Genomic DNA, 21,013 nt, shown 5'->3' with positions numbered 1-21,013 from the left:
TGATGTTGTGACATTTAAATTTAAATTAGAACATCTCCGCGCACTGCTTAAGGAGGTGTTATCTACTCTGGATGATTGTGACAACTTGGTCATTCCAGAAAAATTATGCAAGATGGACAAGTTCCTAGAGGTTCCGGTGCACCCCGACGCTTTTCCTATACCCAAGCGGGTGGCGGACATAGTGAATAAGGAGTGGGAGAAGCCCGGCATACCTTTTGTTCCCCCTCCTATATTTAAGAAATTATTTCCTATGGTCGACCCCAGAAAGGACTTATGGCAGACAGTCCCTAAGGTCGAGGGGGCAGTTTCTACTCTAAACAAGCGCACTACTATTCCTATCGAAGATAGTTGTGCTTTCAAAGATCCTATGGATAAAAAATTGGAAGGTTTGCTTAAAAAGATTTTTGTACAGCAAGGTTACCTTCTACAACCCATTTCGTGCATTGTTCCTGTCACTACAGCAGCGTGGTTCTGGTTCGAGGAACTAGAAAAGTCGCTCAGTAGAGAGACTCCATATGAGGAGGTTATGGACAGAGTTCACGCACTTAAGTTGACTAACTCTTTTATTTTAGATGCCGCTTTGCAATTAGCTAGATTAGCGGCGAAAAATTCAGGGTTTGCAATTGTGGCGAGCAGAGCGCTTTGGCTAAAGTCTTGGTCAGCGGATGTATCATCCAAGACAAAATTGCTTAACATCCCCTTCAAGGGTAAAACTCTCTTTGGACCAGAATTGAAAGAGATTATCTCAGACATCACTGGGGGAAAGGGCCACGCCCTCCCACAAGATAGGCCTTTCAAGGCCAATAATTAGTCTAATTTTCGTTCCTTTCGTAATTTCAGGAACGGACCGGCCTCTAATTCTGCATCCTCTAAGCAAGAGGGTAATGCCTCACAGTCCAAACCAGCCTGGAAACCGATGCAAGGCTGGAACAAGGGTAAGCAGACCAAGAAGCCTGCTACCGCTAACAAAACAGCATGAAGGAGTAGCCCCCGATCCGGGACCGGATCTAGTGGGGGGCAGACTCTCTCTCTTTGCTCAGGCTTGGGCAAGAGATGTTCAGGATCCCTGGACGCTAGAAATAGTTTCTCAGGGTTATCTTCTGGAATTCAAGGAACTACACCCAAGGGGAAGGTTCCACATGTCTCACTTATCCTCAAACCAAATAAAGAGACAGGCGTTCTTACATTGTGTAGAAGACCTGCTAAAGATGGGAGTGATACACCCAGTTCCAATGACGGAACAAGGAATGGGATTTTACTCAAATCTGTTCGTAGTTCCCAAAAAAGAGGGAACCTTCAGACCAATTCTGGATTTAAAGATCCTAAACAAATTTCTCAGGGTACCATCGTTCAAAATGGAAACCATTCGAACGATTCTACCCACTATCCAGGAAGGTCAATTTATGACTACCGTCGATCTAAAGGATGCGTACCTACATATTCCTATCCACAAAGAACACCATCTGTTCCTAAGGTTCGCCTTTCTGGACAAACATTACCAGTTTGTGGTCCTCCCATTCGGATTAGCCACTGCTCCAAGGATTTTCACAATGGTACTCGGGTCCCTTCTAGCGGTTCTAAGACCGAGGGGCATTGCAGTAGTACCATACTTGGACGACATTCTAATACAAGCTTCGTCCCTTTCAAAAGCAAAGGCTCATACAGACATCGTTCTGGCCTTTCTCAGATCTCACGGATGGAAGGTGAACATAGAAAAAAGTTCTCTGTCTCTGTCAACAAGAGTTCCCTTCCTGGGCACAATAATAGATTCCTTAGAAATGAGGATCTTTCTGACAGATGTCAGAAAGTCAAAACTTCTAAGCGCTTGTCAAGTTCTTCATTCTGTTCCACGTCCTTCCATAGCTCAGTGCATGGAAGTAGTAGGGTTGATGGTTGCAGCAATGGACATAGTTCCTTTTGCGCGAATTCATCTAAGACCATTACAAATGTGCATGCTGAAAGAGTGGAATGGGGACTATACAGACTTGTCTCCAGTGATTCAAGTAGATCAGAAGACCAGAGATTCACTCCGTTGGTGGATATCCCTGGACCACCTATCCCAGGGAATGAGCTTCCGCAGACCAGAGTGGGTCATTGTCACGACCGACGCCAGTCTAGTGGGCTGGGGTGCGGTCTGGGAATCCCTGAAAGCTCAGGGACTATGGTCTCGGGAAGAGTCTCTTCTCCCGATAAACATTCTGGAACTAAGAGCGATATTCAATGCTCTCAGGGCTTGGCCTCAGCTTGCAAAGGCCAGATTCATAAGATTCCAATCAGACAACATGACGACTGTTGCGTATATCAATCATCAGGGTGGAACAAGGAGTTCCCTGGCGATGAAAGAACTAACCAAAATAATACAATGGGCGGAGAATCACTCCTGCCATCTATCTGCGATCCACATCCCAGGTGTGGAAAACTGAGAAGCGGATTATCTGAGTCGTCAGACATTCCATCCGGGGGAGTGGGAACTCCACCCGGAGATTTTTGCCCAGTTGACTCAATTATGGGGCATTCCAGACATGGATCTGATGGCGTCTCGTCAGAACTTCAAGTTTCCTTGCTACGGGTCCAGATCCAGGGATCCCAAGGCGACTCTAGTGGATGCACTAGTAGCGCCTTGGACCTTCAACCTAGCTTATGTGTTCCCACCGTTTCCTCTCATTCCCAGGCTGGTAGCCAGGATCAAACAGGAGAGGGTCTCTGTGATCTTGATAGCTCCTGCGTGGCCACGCAGGACTTGGTATGCAGACCTGGTGAATATGTCATCGGTTCCACCATGGAAGCTACCTTTGAGACAGGACCTTCTTGTTCAGGGTCCATTCGAACATCCAAATCTGGTCTCCCTCCAGCTGACGGCTTGGAGATTGAACGCTTGATTCTATCAAAGCGTGGGTTTTCAGATTCTGTGATTGATACTCTGGTTCAGGCCAGAAAACCGGTAACTTGAAAGATTTACCATAAAATATGGAAAAGATATATCTGCTGGTGTGAATCCAAGGGATTCCCTTGGAATAAGATAAAAATTCCTAAGATTCTTTCCTTTCTGCAAGAAGGTTTGGATAAAGGATTATCTGCGAGTTCTCTAAAGGGACAGATTTCTGCTTTATCTGTCTTACTACACAAACGACTGGCAGCTATGCCAGATGTTCAAGCATTTGTTCAGGCTCTGGTTAGGATCAAGCCTGTTTACAGACCTTTGACTACTCCCTGGAGTTTAAATCTAGTTCTTTCAGTTCTTCAAGGGGTTCCGTTTGAACCTCTACATTCCATAGATATTAAGTTGTTATCTTGGAAAGTTTTGTTTTTGGTTGCTATTTCTTCTGCTAGAAGAGTTTCAGAGTTATCTGCTCTGCAGTGTTCTCCACCCTATCTGGTGTTTCATGCAGATAAGGTGGTTTTGCGTACTAAGCCTGGTTTTCTTCCAAAGGTTGTTTCTAACAAAAATATTAACCAGGAGATAGTTGTACCTTCTTTGTGTCTGAATCCAGTTTCAAAGAAGGAATGTTTGTTACACAATTTGGACGTAGTCCATGCTCTAAAATTCTATTTAGAAGCTACAAAAGATTTCAGACAAACATCTTCTCTGTTTGTCGTCTATTCTGGTAAAAGGAGAGGTCAAAAAGGGACTTCTACCTCTCTTTCCTTTTGGCTTAAAAGCATCATCCGATTGGCTTACGAGACTGCCGGACGTCAGCCTCCTGAAAGAATCACAGCTCACTCCACTAGGGCTGTGGCTTCCACATGGGCCTTCAAGAACGAGGCTTCTGTTGATCAGATATGTAAGGCAGCGACTTGGTCTTCACTTCACACTTTTGCCAAATTTTACAAATTTGATACTTTTGCTTCTTCTGAGGCTTTTTTTCGGAGAAAGGTTTTGCAAGCCGTGGTGCCTTCCGTTTAGGTAACCTGATTTGCTCCCTCCCTTCATCCGTGTCCAAAAGCTTTGGTATTGGTTCCCACAAGTAAGGATGATGCCGTGGACCGGACACACCAATGTTGGAGAAAACAGAATTTATGCTTACCTGATAAATTACTTTCTCCAACGGTGTGTCCGGTCCACGGCCCGCCCTGGTTTTTTAATCAGGTCTGATTAATTATTTTCTCTAACTACAGTCACCACGGTACCATATGGTTTCTCCTATATTTTTCCTCCTGTCCGTCGGTCGAATGACGGGGGTGGGCGGAGCCTAGGAGGGACTATATGGCCAGCTTTGCTGGGACTCTTTGCCATTTCCTGTTGGGGAAGAGATATTCCCACAAGTAAGGATGACGCTGTGGACCGGACACACCGTTGGAGAAAGTAATTTATCAGGTAAGCATAAATTCTGTTTTCTAAAATTCTTTGAGTGACCCTGCAGTACTGACAAGACTTCCTAGATACTCTCATAAGAGCAGGGCCTCTGGGTGGTTTTGATTTTTTTCCTTTCTGGATGTGTTCTCATTTACATTAAAACAGTAGAATTGCATAACCAACAAATGCATAATTAAAAGGCATTGCAATAGCACTTACTCTGAATTTTAAATGAGTAAAAGATGTTTTCTTTCCTAAGATATGGAGAGTCCCCAACATCATCAATTACTAGTCGGAATATCACTCCTGGCCAGCAGGAGGAGGCAAAGAGCACCACAGCAAAGCTGTTAAGTGTCACTCCCCTACCCATAATCCCGTCATTCTCTTTGCCTCTGTCAATGGAGGAGGTGAAGTTTGGTGTCTGAAGAAAAATTTAATTTCGCTACAAGCAAGTTTTTGGGTCTAGCCATAGTCCACGTCAATCCCTTCAGTAGGGTAGTGGTGGCTTTAAAGCAGTTAGAAAGATAGGAAGCATTCCTTACTTGGTTTTCTAACATGTTTGCTGCCCATGGTATAGAAAGCCAGAGTTGATTACTCTGTTCTTTCTTTTTCTACAGGTCTCTGTAAGGAGTATGTGTCCTTTCACGACTTGTGAGCTGTCTTCCTGTCGGACAGCTAAACTGCAGATAAGTGCTTTTGTCTTCTGGGTATGGGAAACTTGCACTGAAGGGGTTAAACTAAGAAAAAACTCTCGGCATTTTATATTTGGGACTAGAATTCTTATTAGAGGATTATTTTCAGGCAGTGAGCAGGCATATTTTAGGTATGTGGGTTAGAGACTTAGGGGTTGATCTCCTTTATGGGAAGGAACTCTTTATTGGTGGCTCAGGTGTTATTTTTTTATTTATTAGCTGTGAACTTCTGGCTAAGAAAGTTAAAGTTTTTGGGCATTGGTTTAAAAATTATTCGTTAGAGGAATGGCTCTCTTTAATTGAAGTGTCAGTTTCTGCCGGCTTGAAGCGCGCTTTTTACTCTGATAGCTTTTATGCCAGTAGCTCTTGGAATCTAAGTCCTGATTCTAGCAGTAATGGCGCGGAAAGACTAATTAGTCAACAGACAATACCGCTCTGTGTTAATTTTTAAAGTGACAGTGCCAGGGTCAATATAAATAATATTTATTTTTTCTTATCCCTTTTGCCAAAAATGAATTTGTCATGGAACAGGAGTTTGTTCCTATGGACAAATCTCTGCTGTGTTTAAAGAACCAAACTGTATTGCCTATGCAAATTTGTACTTCATGTCTAGATATGTCTTTAAAATGTAAAGATAAACATTTTTTGTTTTTGAGCCAAATGTTCCTCTTAGACTCTTGGAGGAGTTTATTTGCCTGCAGGAATTGCTGTTTAGGTATCTTCTGCGGTATCTGCAGCATTATCTGCTTTTATGCTAAGGGAAAAAATTAGAGATTCAGATAGTAAGGTTTCTCTTCTTCCTACTGCTACACAGATTGCCCTCTCTCATAAGTCTGATGAGGAGGATATGTCGGTAGCTTCTGAGGGTAAAATCTTAGATTTGGAAAATATAATTCCTTTATCTGAGACTGAAGAAGTAAACTTCAGATTTAAGCTTGAACACCTTTGTGTACTGTTAAAGGAGGTATTGGCTCTGGACGACTTTGATACTTCTGTTGTTGTCAACCCTAAGGAATCTAGTAAACTTAATAAATACTATGATGTTCCTTTCTCTGTGGAGCTTTCTCCTGTTTCAGACCGTGTGATGGAGATTGTTTTACAGGAATGGGAGGAGCCAGGGATACCTTTCCCCCTGTCTCCTGTCTTTAAAAATATGTTTCCTGTTGCTGACTCCATTAAAGTTTCAGGGTGCACGGTGCCTAAAGTAGGTTTTTTTTTTCTACTCTGGCTAAGAAAACTATGATCCCTATAGAGGATAGCTGCTCCTTTAAGGATCCCATGGACAGAAGCTGGAGGCTTATTTGATCTTTTATGGCATTGTATTGCCACTGTAGCAAGGCTGCATCTAATTTTTGCGATGCCTTGTCTGAATTAATTTTATCTTGAGACTCCCTTGGAGGAGATCCAAGATATGATTAAGACTCTCAAAATCGCCAATTCCTTTATTTCTGATGCTAACATTCAAATTATTAGACTGGGAGCCAAGATATCTGGCTTCATTGTCCTAGCCTGTAGGGGTTTGTGGATAAAATCTTGGTCAGCTGATGTTTCCTCTAAGTCCAAGCTTCTGGCGTTTCCTTACAAGGGTAATACCTTGTTTGGACCTGGTCTGGCAGAAATAATTTCTGATGTTATGGTTTGAAAATGGCCTTTTCTACCACAAAACAAGTAGAACAGACCGAAAGGGCGTCAAAGTAATTTTCATTCCTTTTGTAACTTCAAACAAAAATCTTCCTCTTCCAAGCAGGAACAGCCCAAGTCTTCTTGGAAACCCATTCAGTCTTGGAGCAAGGGGAAGCAATCAATGACACGTGCAGCTTAGTCTAAGTCAGCATGAAGGGTCTGCCCCTGGTCCGGGAGTGGATCAAGTAGGGGGCAGACTTTCCCTGTTTTATCAAGCATGGATACAAGATGTCCAGATCCATGGGCTGTGGACATAGTGTCTTAGGGTTGCAAAATAGAATTCAAATCTCTTCCTCCCAAGGGCAGATTTCACCTCTCAAGATTATCTGCACATCAGGTAATAAGAGAGGTATTCCTGAACTGCGTTCGGATCCTTCCTCCCTGGGTGTAATCGTTCCTGTTCCGGTAAAGGAACATGGTCTAGGATTTTAATTAAATCTGTTTGTGGTTCCCAAAAAAGAGGGAACTTTTCTACCCATTTTAGACCTAAAGTGTCTCAGCAAGTTTTTCAGGGTACCGTCCTTCAAGATGGAATCCATCCGTTCCATTCTTCCTTTGGTCCAAGAGGGTCAGTTCATGATGACCATAGACCTGAAGGACGCGTATATTCATGTTCCCATATTCAGGGATCATCACCAGTTCCTGAGATTCGCTTTTCTAGACAAGCACTTTCAGTTTGTTGCTCTTCCGTTTGGCCTTGCCACAGCTTCCAGAATTTTCTCAAAGGTTCTGGAGACTCTCTTGGCAGTTGTCACATCTCAGGGAATTGCAGTGGTGCCTTACTGGGACGACATTTGGTTCTGGAGCCATCTTTTCAACAAGCTAACTCTTCTACAGAGATCTTGTTGTCTTTTCTACGTTCCCACAGATGGAAAGTAAATCTGGAAAAGAGTTCCCTTGCTTCAGCTACAAGGTTGGTTTTCTTAGGGACCTTAATAGATTCCATATCAATGAACATTTTTCTGTTGAAAGGTTATAAAATCCAAAATTCCCTCCTTGCCTCTCTCTGCAATCTACTGTTCAGCATCAGTGGCTCAATGTATGGAGGTAATGGGTCTGATGGCGCTTCCATGAACATCATTCCCTTTGTTTGATTTCATTTTGAGAGCTCTGCAATTATGCATGCTCAGACAATGGAACAGAGACCATGCAGGTCTGTTTTAGAGGATGGATCTGGATCAGTTGACAAGGGACTCTCTTCCGTGGTGTTTTTTTCAGGAAAATCTGTCTCAGGGGACATTCTTCCGTAGACCTTCCCCATGGATGCTGGCCTGCTAGGCTGGGTAGCAGTCTGGGACTTGTTACAGGCGCAGGAATTTTGGACTCGGCAAGAGTTTGCTCTCCCCATAAACATATAGGAGTTGAGAGCAATTTACAATGCTCTGATGGCTTGGCCTCAATTGTCCTTAGCCTGGATTTATCATGTTCCAGTCGGACAAGGTCACTATTGTTGTCTATCTGCCATCCACAATCCAGGAGTGGACAACTCGTAAGCGGATTTTCTAAACAGACAGTCTTTTCATCCCGGGGAGTGGGCTCTCCATCCGGAGGTGTTTTCCAAGGTAACTCTCAAATGGGGGGTGCTGGAGTTGGATCTGATGGCGTCCCGGCAGAACGCCAAGCTTCCAAGGTATGGTTCTAGGTCAATAGATCCGCAGCCCGCCTTGATAGACCCTCTGACAGTTCCTTGGGACTTCAGTCTAGCATACCTGTTTCCTCTGTTTGCTCTCCTCCTCTGAGTCATTGTTTGTATCAATCAGGAGAGAGCGTCGGTAATTCTCATAGCTTCTGCATGGCCTCGCAGTATCTGGTATGCAGACCTAGTGAAGTTGTAATTTCTTTCACCTTGGAGGTTGCCTCTGAGGAAGGACCTTCTAACTCGGGGTCCATTCCTTTATCCAAATCTTGTTTCTCTGAAGCTAACTGCTCGGAGATTGAACGCTTAGTTCTGGCTAAGCGTGGATTTTCTGTGTCGGTCATTGTGACCATGATCCAGGCTCTCAAGCCTGTTACTCGAAGTATTTCCCATAAGGTATGACGTAAATACCTTTATTGGTGTGAATAAAAGGGCTACTCCTTGGAGTAGGGTCAGGATTTCTAAAATGTTGTCTTTTTTCCAGGGGGAAGGTTTGTCAGTCAGTTCTCTGAAAAGTCAGATTTCTGCATTATCTATTTTGTTGCACAAGTGTCTGGCGGATGTGCCAGATGTTGTCTTTTTGTCAGGCCCTAGTCAGAATTAGACCTGTGTTTAATCCTTGTTCTTATATTTTGCAGCGGGCTCCGTTTGAGTCAATGCATCCCATAGATATTAAGTTATCTTGGAAGGTTTTGTTTCTTATTGCTTCTGCTCGTGTTTCAGAACTCTCGGTTTTGCAGTGTGATTCACCTTGCCTTATCCTTTATGCGGATAAGGCGGTTCTGCGTACCAAGTTGGGATTTCTCCCTACAGTGGTTTCGGACAGAAATAATAATCAGGAAATTGTTGCTCCTTCTCTCTGTCCCAATTCTTCTTCTCATAAATATTGTCTGTTGCACAACTTGGATGTTGTGCGTGATCTAAAATTCTACATTCAGGCGACTAAGGATGTTCGCCAGTCTTCTGCCCTGTTTGTTTGTTTCTCAGGAAAGCGTAAGGGTCAGAAAGCTACTGCTACTTCTCTCTCTGGTTGAGAAGTATTATTCTTTTTGCTTATTAGACTGCTGGTCAGCAGCCTCCTGAGAGAATTCCATGAGGGCTGTCTCCTCTTCTTGGGTTTTCAAAAATGAAGTTTCTGTGGAGCAGATTTGCAAGGCTGTAACTTGGTCCTCTTTGCATACTTTTTGATGCTTTTGCCTCGGCTGAGGCTTCTTTTGGGAGAAGGGTTCTTCAAGCGGTTATGCCTTCTTGTTTTTCCTCCCTAGTCATTCCGTGTCCTCTAGCTTGGGTATTGGTTCCCACTAGTAGGTGATGACGTTGTGGACTCTCCATATCTTAGGAAAGAAAACAAAATTTATGATTACCTGATAAAAAAAATTATTTCCGGATATGGAAAGTCCACAACCCCACCCTGAATTTAAGACTGTTATTTTTGACTAAACCTCAGAAGAAATGTATCCGGTAAGCATGAATTTTGTTTTTTTTCTGACAAATTTCTAAATGTCCATCCATTTCCCTTCCACTCGTGTCACATGACAGCTGTAAGCCAATTGCAGACTCGTATATGTGAACTTGTGCCTCAGAAAGTATGCATATAAAAATAATGTGCGAAGTTTGATGTTGGAACTAAATTTGAAAGGTTTTTTTTTCAGTATCAAAAAAATATATTTTGACTTTAGTGTCCCATATATATATATATATATATATATATATATATATATATATATATATATATATATATATATATATATATATATATATATATATATATATATATATATATATATATATATATATATATATATATATTTTGGGACACAGAAAATAAAAAAGGCATATACTTGTAAAAAAACTTTTTTCTTTAGAGCATTCTAACCTTTTTCTATTATATGTATAACCCCTACAAAACCAATTAGGACCATATTTCCTGAACCATGTTTGCTTGATTGATTTATGTTTCTAACCTATTTCCATTTATATTTTAACTATATCACCACCAAACCTCTTTATTCTTTTCAGACATAGTTAATCGCTTATGTGTTTCTCTCCTGTGCAGGGGTCAAGTCCTACAAAAAAAAGTGTGGGAACTCACTAAGACCCCCCTCACAATTAATATTGTTTATATATATTATATATATAGTACAAAAAAAAACTACATGCGCACATTCGGCTAGATTTAGAGTTCTGCGGCCAAAGGGGTGCGTTAGCTATGCGTGCTTTTTTTCCCCCGCACCTTTTAAATACCGCTGGTATTTAGAATTCACAGAATGGCTGCGTTAGGCTCCAAAAAGGGAGCGTAGAGCATAATTTACCGCCACTGCAACTCTCAATACCAGCGGTGCTCACGGACGCGACCAGCTTCAAAAACGTGCTTGTGCACGATTCCCCCATAGGAAACAATGGGGCCGTTTGAGCTGAAAAAAAACCTAACACCTGCAAAAAAGCAGCGTTCAGCTCCTAACGCAGCCCCATTGTTTCCTATGGGGAAACACTTCCTAAGTCTGCACCTAACACCCTAACATGTACCCCGAGTCTAAACACCCCTAACCTTACACTTATTAACCCCTAATTTGCCGCCCCCGCTATCGCTGACCCCTGCATATTATTATTAACCCCTAATCTGCCGCTCCGTACACCGCCGCAACCTACGTTATCCCTATGAACCCCTAATCTGCTGCCCCTAACCCCCGCCGACCCCTATATTATATTTATTACCCCCTAATCTGCCTCCCCCCAACGTCGCCGCTACCTACCTACCTACAATTATTAACCCCTAATCTGCCGACCGGACCCCACTGCTACTCTAATAAATGTATTAACCCCTAAAGCTAAGTCTAACCCTAACACCCCCCTAAGTTAAATATAATTTTTATCTAACGAAATAAAATAAATCTTATTAAATAAATTATTCCTATTTAAAGCTAAATACTTACCTGTAAAATAAACCCTAATATAGCTACAATATAAATTATAATTATATTGTAGCTATTTTAGGATTAATATTTATTTTACAGGCAACTTTGTATTTATTTTAACCAGGTACAATAGCTATTAAATAGTTAATAACTATTTAATAGCTACCTAGTTAAAATAATTACAAAAGTACCTGTAAAATAAATCCTAACCTAAGTTACAATTAAACCTAACACTACACTATCAATAAATAAATTAAATACAAATACCTACAAATAAATACAAATAAATACACTAACTAAAGTACAAAAAAATAAAAAAAGAACTAAGTTACAAAAAATAAAAAAAGAACTAAGTTATAAAAAAATAATTTACAAACATTATAAAAATATTACAACTATTTTAAGCTAATTACACCTACTCTAAGCGCCCTAATAAAATAACAAAGCCCCCCAAAATAAAAAAATGCCATACCCTATTCTAAAATAAATATTGAAAAGCTCTTTTTCCTTACCAGCCCTTAAAAGGGCCTTTTGCGGGGCATGCCCCAAAGAATTCTGCTCTTTTGCCTGTAAAAAAAAACCATACAATACCCCCTGAACATTACAACCCACCACCAACATACCCCTAATCTAACCCAAACCCCCCTTAAATAAACCTAACACTAAGCCCCTGAAGATCTCAATACCTTGTCTTCACCACGCCGGGTATCACCGATCCGTCCAGAAGAGGGTCCGAAGTCTTCATCCAATCCGGGCGATGTTTTCATCCAAGCGGAGGCTGAAGAGGTCCATCATCCGGCTGAAGTCTTCATCCAAGCGGGGGCTGAAGAGGTCCATCATCCGGCTGAAGTCTTCTATCAAGCGTCATCTTCAATCTTCTTTCTTCCGGATCCATCTTCATCCCGTCGACGTGGAACATCCTTCTTCCCCGACGGACGAACGACGAATGAAGGTTCCTTTAAGGGACGTCATCCAAGATGGCGTCCCTTCAATTCCGATTGGCTGATAGGATTCTATTCCGATCAGCCAATAGAATGCAAGCTCAATCTGATTGGCTGATTGGATCAGCCAATCGGATTGAACTTCAATCTGATTGGCTGATTCCATCAGCCAATCAGATTTTTCCTACCTTTAATTCCGATTGGCTGATAGAATCCTATCAGCCAATCGTAATTGAAGGGACGCCATCTTGGATGACGTCCCTTAAAGGAACCTTCATTCGTCGTTAGTCCGTCGGGGAAGAAGGATGTTCCGCGTCGGCAGGATGAAGATGGATCCGGAAGAAAGAAGATTGAAGATGCCGCTTGATAGAAGACTTTAGCCGGATGATGGACCTCTTCAGCCCCTGCTTGGATGAAGACATCGCCCAGATTGGATGAAGACTTCGGACCCTCTTCTGGACGGATCGGTGATACCCGGCGTGGTGAAGACAAGGTAGGGAGATCTTCAGGACCTTAGGGTTAGGTTTATTTAAGGGGGATTGGGGTTAGATTAGGGGTATGTGGGTGGTGGGTTGTAATGTTGGGGGGGTATTGTATGTTTTTTTTACAGGCAAAAGAGCAGAATTCTTTGGGGCATGCCTCGCAAAAGGCCCTTTTAAGGGCTGGTAAGGTAAAAGAGCTGTAAAATATTTATTTTAGAATAGGGTAGGGCATTTTTTTATTTTGGGGGGCTTTATTTTTTTAGGGGGCTTAGAGTAGGTGTAATTAGTTTAAAATTCTTGTTAAAATAAATACAAAGTTGCCTGTAAAATAAATATAAATCCTAAAATAGCTACAATATAATTATTATTTATATTGTAGCTATATTAGGGTTTATTTTACAGGTAAGTATTTAGCTTTAAATAGGAATAATTTATTTAATAAGAATTATTTTATTTCGTTAGATAAAAATTATATTTAACTTAGGGGGGTGTTAGTGTTAGGGTTAGACTTAGCTTTAGGGGTTAATACATTTATTAGAGTAGCGGTGAGGTCCGGTCGGCAGATTAGGGGTTAATAATTGTAGGTAGGTAGCAGCGACGTTGGGGGGGCAGATTAGGGGTTAATAAATATTATGTAGGTGTCGGCGGTGTTAGGGGCAGCAGATTAGGGGTACATAGGGATAATGTAGGTGGCGGCAGTGTGCGTTCGGCAGATTAGGGATTAAATTTTTTTTAATAGAGTGGCGGCGATGTGGGGGGGCCTCGGTTTAGGGGTACATAGGTAGTTTATGGGTGTTAGTGTACTTTAGAGCACAGTAGTTAAGAGATTTATGAACCGGCGTTAGCCCAGAAAGCTCTTAACTCCTGGCTTTTCTCTGCGGCTGGAGTCTTTTCGTTAGATTTCTAACGCTCACTTTAGCCAAGACTCTAAATACCGGCGTTAGAAAGATCCCATTGAAAAGATAGGATACGCAATTGGTGTAGGGGGATCTGCGGTATGGAAAAGTCGCGGCTGGAAAGTGAGCGTTAGACCCTTACCTACAAGACTCTAAATACCAGCGGTAGACCAAAACCAGCGGTAGGACCCCCTAACGCTGGTTTTGACGGCTAACGCAGAACTCTAAATCTTGGCGATTGTGTTTATATGTATATAATCTATACACTGGTTATTGAAAGTAAATCAAATTAAAGGTTGAATTGTTGCCTTTGGGTCTGGAATCCTCTGTCACATGGTCTCACCCACTTAAAGGGACAGTTCACCCAAAAATGTTCTCCCCTTTAAATTGTTCCCAATTATCCATTTTACTTGCTGGAGTGTATTAAATTGTTTACAAGTAGCTCCTAAACCCTTATTTTGGCATTAGAAATAGCTGATTTAGCCTGTGGTATCCCCACCTATAGTAAAAGTTTGTATACTGGAGTCTAAGCTATTGAATAGCCTATGCAAACACACAAAAGAACTTACACTCCCAGTGTGGTTTAGGATAGTTAGGCAATAAAATGTTAATTTTTTATTGTTCTCTCAAAGTATTGAGCTTTGGTTTTCCATACAGATATAAGATAAGGAAGCAAGTGTGTGTGTGTACACAAAGTGATAACATAATGAGATATTACCTAAAACGCAACCCACTGCAATAGGCTGTGGTTTAAAAGCACAAAACCAGCAATTTCATATATACAAACCTGAAATTGCAATTTATCATTCATTTTATACTCTGCAGCTGGTTTAACAAGTCAATGAAAATACATTAATATAAAAACAATTTTACAGTGTACTGTCCCTTTAAGGCACAATAGTCCTATTTCTTCTGAGGGGAGCATTAGTGTATTATAGGAAGTGTTACGGCCCATTACTAGAGGATCTCACTATCCCTCTAACCAGACTTTCCTCTAGCTCCTCTCACCAGCAGTAGCAGCAGTGTTTATTGAAGTGTTTCTGTTCTCTGTCCAGTGGGAACTTGGTTCCTCCTGCAAAAATAGTGCATGAACTCAGTTCCCATGCGTTTCCGCTGGACTTGACCCCTGTATATATGCAAATGTAACCGATTCTTATTGGCTCATACAGTGTGTTCTTTCCAGGAGCAACAATGTATTGTGCCTGGGTGCTCATCTTTAACAACTTTGTAGGGGTTAAACATATTTGTTTTTAAAATAGAATTCACTATGAAAAAATTGTATTTTTACACTATGTCCCTTTAATTACACGTTAAAAAAAAATAAAAAAATTCAACGCGGTAGAGTTTGATTGACTGACCCAGGATAGGAATTATGTCACAAATGTATCAAATTAATTCAATGGTGTTGTCCCTCCTTTATCATTGCAGTTAGAAAGTTGTGCATAGCATGTTAATTCTCTCTAGATACTTTCTAGTTATAAAGGTATGGTAACTCAATTCCTCACAGTGGTTTATTCTATATTATATAGAATTATATTCTTATATTAATATTTGTATTGACCTTTTATTTTTGTGTTTTATCACCCAAGCTTATGTTTAGCATTTTTTGCCCCCAGGGGATGCAGAAATTGCCGCCAAGTTTGCTGCCCATCTCATTGACATTGGGGCGGACGTCAGTTTGCGCAGTCGATGGACCAATATGAATGCCTTACATTACGCAGCTTACTTTGATGTTTCTGAGCTTATACAGGTTATTCTTAAAGCATCAAAGCCAAAAGGTATGAGGACGAATGTATTTATTAAAGTTAACTTACATTCACCTAGATTGCAAGTTTTGTGTTCGGGTTTTAACGCTGAAAAAATTGTAATTTCAGCGTTAAAACAGCACCGCAGCCATTACAAGTCTTGTCGGTATAGCTGTACTACAAGCCTTTTAGCCTGTAACGCAGCGTCAGTACTGCACACGTAAAAATTACGTTTTTTTCATGGGACTTCATAACTAAACTGTTGCAAAGTACACTAAACACACATAAACTACCTATTAACCCCTAAACTGAGGCCCTCCCGCATTGCAAACACTAAATTAAACTTACTAACCCCTAATCTGCCGCTACCGACATCACCGCCACTAATAAAATGTATTAACCCTTATTCCATCGCTCCCCAACATCGTTATTAACTCCTAAACTGCCACCCTCACTCATCGCAAACACTTTTAAATATTAACCCCTAATCTGCCGTCCGCCCACATCGCTTCCACTATACTAAAGTTATTAACCCCTATTCCACCGCTCCCGACACCGCTGCCACTATAATAAAACCTATTAACCCCTAAACCGCAAGCCCCCCACAAGGAAATATACTAAATTAAACTTTAACCCCTAAACCGAAAGCCCCCACATCTCAATAAACAATTTTAAACTAGTAACCCCTAAACCTAACGCCCCCCTAACTTTATATTAAAATTTCAATTTCCCTATCTTAAATTAAATTAAAACTTACCTAACTAAACTAACAAACTAATATAACTATTAAACTAAAATGAAATTAACTACCAATTAAATAAACTATATTATACATTAAAAAATGCTAACACTATAAAAATTACAAAGTATCTAATTAGAAAAAATAAAAAAGACTAAATTACAAAAAATAACAAACGAAATTATCAAAAATAAAAAAGAATTACACCTAATCTAATAGCCCTATAAAAATAAAAAAGCCCCCCAAAATTAAAAAAAACCCCTAGCCTAGAATAAACTACCATAAGCCCTTAAAAGGGCCTTTTGTAGGGCATTGCCCTAAGTTAAACAGCTCTTTTACCTGTAAAATAAAATACAAAGACCCTTAACAGTCAAACCCTCTAAAAAAAAAAAAAACTCTAACAAAACCTAATCTACCCATTGCCCTGAAAAGGGCATTTGTATGAGCATTACCCTTAAAAGGGCATTTAGCTCTTTTGCATTGTCCTGAAAAGGACATTTAGCTCTTTTAAGAAATGCCCAACCCCTAATCTAAAAAAAAAAAACACCCAAAAAAAACCTTAAAAAAAACCTAACACTAACACCTCTTTAGGTACTTATAGTTGCTGAATTCCCGCTTGAAGGATCTTCATCCCGGCGGCGTGGAGCAGGTCCATCCTGAAGACATCCGGCACGGAGCATCCTCTTCATACGGTCACCGCCGTATACTGAATCTTCAATGCAAGGGACGCAATTCAAAATTGTGTCCCTTGCATTCCTATTGGAAATTCAAATCAACCAATAGGATGAGAACTACTGAAATCCTATTGGCTGTTCAAATTAGCCAATAGGATGAGAGCTACTGAAATTCTATTGGCTGATTAGAACACCCAATAGAATTTCAGAATCTCTCATCCTATTGGCTGATTTTTATTTCAAAATCAAATCAGCCAATAGGAGTGCAAGGGACGCCATTTTGAATCGCGTCCCTTGCATTGAAGATTCAGTAAACGGAGGCGACTGTAGAGGATGCTCCGCGCCCGATGTCTTCAGGATGGTCCTGCTCTGCGCCACCGGGATGAAGATAGAAGATGCTGCATGGATGAAGATGGAGCCGCCGGGATGAAGATTGTTCAAGCGGGACTTCAGGAACTGTAAGTACCTAAAGAGGGGTTAGTGGTAGATTTTTTTTAAGGTATTTTAGGTGTTTTTTTTTTTTTTTATTAGTGGTTGGGCATTTCTTAAAAGAACTAAATGCCCTTTTCAGGGCAATGGGTAGATTAGGTTTTTTTAGATAGTTTTTTTTATTTTGTGGGTTGGGGGGGTGGGAGTTTGTAATGTTAGTGGGTCTTTGTATTTTTTTTCAGGTGAAAGCTGTTTAGCTTAGGGGAATGCCCTATAAAAAAGGCCCTTTTAAGGGCTATTGGTAGTTTATTCTAGATTAGTTTTTTATTTTGGGGTAAATGGGTATTAAAATATGAATAATTGTTATTATTTTGGATAATTTGTTATATTGTGTAATTTTTTTTTTCGTTTTGGGGTGGGTTTTTATTTTTAGATTAGGGGTTGGGCATTTCTTAAAAGAGCTGAATGCACTTTTAAGGGCAGGACAAAGAGCCAAATGCCCTTTTAAGGGCAATGACCATACAAATGCCCTTTTCAGGGCAATGGGTAGATTAGGTTTTACTTTATTTTTTTATTTTGGGGGGTGGGGTTTGTTTACTGTTAGGGGGTGTTTGTTTTTCTTTTGTAGCAAAAGTGCTGTTATCTTTAGGGCAATGCCCTACAAAAGGCCCTTTTAAGGGCCCACAAAATGCCCATTTAAGGGCCCTTGGTAGTTTATTATAGATTAGGTTTTTTTTTATTTTATTTTTTTATAATAATTAGAGCATTTTCTTTTTGCAGTTTTGTCCCTTTGAATGAAAACTTACCTGTTCACACAAACCTTTCAAGACCAGTCTCTCTTATGGAAATCTAAGATATATATATAAAGCAGAGGAAAACTCTATGTATATGTCGTCGTCCCTTGGATTTTGCATTATTTTCAAAGCTGAGCAGATTGCTGTGTCTTGAAGTTTTCCTTTGTGTGAATTTGCAGCAATGCGTTGTCCATTCAGCCTTAGAAGTAGCTGTAAAACTGTAAACCAAACATGCAAATCTAGCACAAAAAGAAAACAATAACTCAAAATAAATGTGCTTAAAAACTACAATACAAATTGTGTATTTGAATAAAGGGCAGATATCATCTTTAATACTAGGAACTGCATTTCTCTAATAATAAATTTGTGTAATAGTGATGTCCAAGTTAATCTTGTAACAAATTCTAACAAAAGAAAGTGAGAGAGTGTCATTCAGTTAGAATGTTCTTTACAAAAATACAGTAAATTGAGTACTAGCACTGAGAGCACAACGCTGCAAGCATCAGCAGTCGTTCACTCTACATGAATATAGTTATAAATACTGTAAAGTAGGCAGCTGCATTAACCAATGATCACTCGCTTGATGTTTCACTATACAGAGTTTCAGCTGCTGGGTATAAGATACACCACAATTTTAATAAAAAGTTTACTTAAAGGGACATGAGATGCAATTTTTAAACAAATTTCCAATTTACTTTGATTATCAAATTTAATTTATTCTCTTGGTGTCCTTTCAATGTACTTCTGGGAGCTAGCTGAACACATTGGGTAAACCAATGTCAAAAGGCATATATGTGCAGCCATCAATTTGAAGCTAGCTCCCAGTATTGCATTGCTGCTCCTGAGCCTACCTAGGTATGCATTTTTTAACAAAGGATACAATGAGAGTGAAGTAAATTATATAATAGAAATCAAATTTAAAGTTGTTTAAAATTGCATGGACTGTCTGAATCATGAAAGACAACTTTGGGGTTTCATGTCCCTTTTAAAAGGACATTAATCATTATTTTGACATATACATAGTAAAAATCAGCAGCAAAACACTACATTGCAAAATATCTGTATAACAAATACAAAATGCAAAGTGAGTGAACAGAAGAAAAAAAGAAATCAAATTAATATTTGGTGTGACCACTCTTTGCCTTCAAAACAGCATCAATTCTTCTAGGTACACTGGCACAAAGTCAGGGATTTTCTAGGCATATAGTCAGGTGCACATAATTATATCACACAGGTACTAACGAGCATAATTTTAATATGTAGGTAGAATCATTAACCATTAACTGAAACCGAAACAGCTGTGTAGGAGGAATAAAACTGTCTGAGGAATAGCCAAACTCTGCTAACAAGGTTAAGTTGCTGAAGACAGTAGTAAGTAATTTCAAGGCATACGTGTGTTTCCAGATGTGTTGTCCAAGCTCTTCTGAAGAAGAAGAAAGAAACAGGCGATGTTGAGGACTGTAAACGCATTGGTTGGCCAAGGAAACACATCATGCTTACTTTTCTTAACAATCAGAAGATGTCTTCAGTGTCATCAGCTCAGAACTGGCAGCAACCAGTGGGACTTTGGCTCACCCATCAACTGTCTGGAGACATCTGGTTAGAAGTGGCCAAAAAGCCATACCACTGACATGGAAACAATACTAAGTGACTCAGCTTTGCACAAAAACATAGGAACTGGGGTGCAGAAAAATGGAAGTGGTACAAGAATGAGTGTCTGCAGTCAACATTAAAGCATGGTTCAGGTTCTTTGCAAGTTTGGGGTTGCATTTCTGCAAATGGAGTTACGGATTTAATCAAAATGAATGGTCTCCTCAATGCTGAGAAGTACCGTCAGATACTAATCCATTATGCAATACCATCAGGGAGGCATCTAATTGGCCCCAAATTTATTCTGCAGCATAACAACCCCAATCTTTCAGCCAAGGTCATTGAGAACTATCTTCAGTGTAAAGAAGTACAAGAAGTCCTGGAAGTGATGGTATGACCCTCACAGAGTCCTGATCTCAACATCATCAAGTCTGTCAGGGATTACATGAAGAGTCAGAAGCAACCAAGCCTGGCTACATCCACAGAAGAACTGTGGTTAGTTCTCCAAAATGTTTGAAACAACCAACCTGCCAAGTTTCTTAAAAAACTGTGTAAAAGTGTACTTAGAAGAATTGAAGCTGTTTTAAAGGTGAAGGGTGGTCACACCAAGTATTGATTTGATTTAGATTTTTCTTCTGTTCACTCACTTTGCATTTTGTCAATTGATAAAAATAAACAATTGACTTTTCTATGTTTGAAATTATTCTTACTTTACAGCATTTTCTTTTACAAGATATGACGAGTCCACAGATTTTATCCTTACTTGTGGGATTTAACCTCCTGCTAGCAGAAAGTGGCAAAGAGCTCCACAGCAGAGATGTATATATATAGCCCCTCCCTTCCCACCCCCCAGTCATTCTCTTTGCCTGTGTTAGTGATAGGAAGAGGTAAAGTGAGGTGTTAGTTTAGATTCTTCAATCAAGAATTTTTTATTTTAAATGGTGCCTATGTATGGCAGCAGTGTTTGCAACTATGTATAACAATGCTTGCGAACAATGCTGCCAGATGACTGGAGACACGTTCATGCTCCTGAGCGCACATGCGATTACCCTTTGATGGGGGATACTAAGAGAACTAGGCAAAACTGATAAGATAAGTAAAATGGAAACTTGTTTGAGATTTTGGGTTCTATTCAGTTTAAGATTTTCACTTTACTGTCCCTTTAAGGAACACCTGTTTACTTTGAGCTGTAGATGAAATGTTACATGCACCATTAATTTCTGCTCACAGCTGTCTGAACAGACAAGTGTAAAATTAGTCATTTAATAATTGTGTGATTTTTCTTTGTTACATTTTAAATTTTCTGTTAGATACTACAGGCTGAACCCTGTTTTGTATCTTCCTTTAAGGTTCAGCTTTTCACTTTAACTTTTTATTCACCTTTTTCTGTTTGCAACGCTTGTAAATGCACCAAAGCATAAATTTCTATTGACGTTTGTATTTTTGGACTTTAGCATTTGAAATTATACTGTTCAGCAGAAAATGTTAGTTTATTCCATCATT

The 21,013-nt window shown here is 40.1% G+C and overlaps 1 protein-coding gene across 1 annotated transcript in view; it reads left to right on the top strand.

Annotated features, from left to right (window-relative positions):
* Positions 1–21,013, top strand: part of CLIP4 (CAP-Gly domain containing linker protein family member 4) — a 340,478-nt gene that overhangs the window by 55,852 nt on the left and 263,613 nt on the right. Inside the window, exon 5 of the mRNA XM_053712642.1 lies at positions 15,156–15,317. Coding sequence (XP_053568617.1) covers positions 15,156–15,317 — 162 coding nt within the window. The remainder of the gene's footprint in view (positions 1–15,155; positions 15,318–21,013) is intronic.

The sequence above is a fragment of the Bombina bombina genome, chromosome 4, assembly GCF_027579735.1.
Source record: "Bombina bombina isolate aBomBom1 chromosome 4, aBomBom1.pri, whole genome shotgun sequence".
Lineage (NCBI taxonomy): Eukaryota > Metazoa > Chordata > Amphibia > Anura > Bombinatoridae > Bombina > Bombina bombina.
The sequence above is the reverse complement of the archived record's forward strand: the minus strand, read 5'-3'. Positions and strand labels throughout refer to the sequence as shown.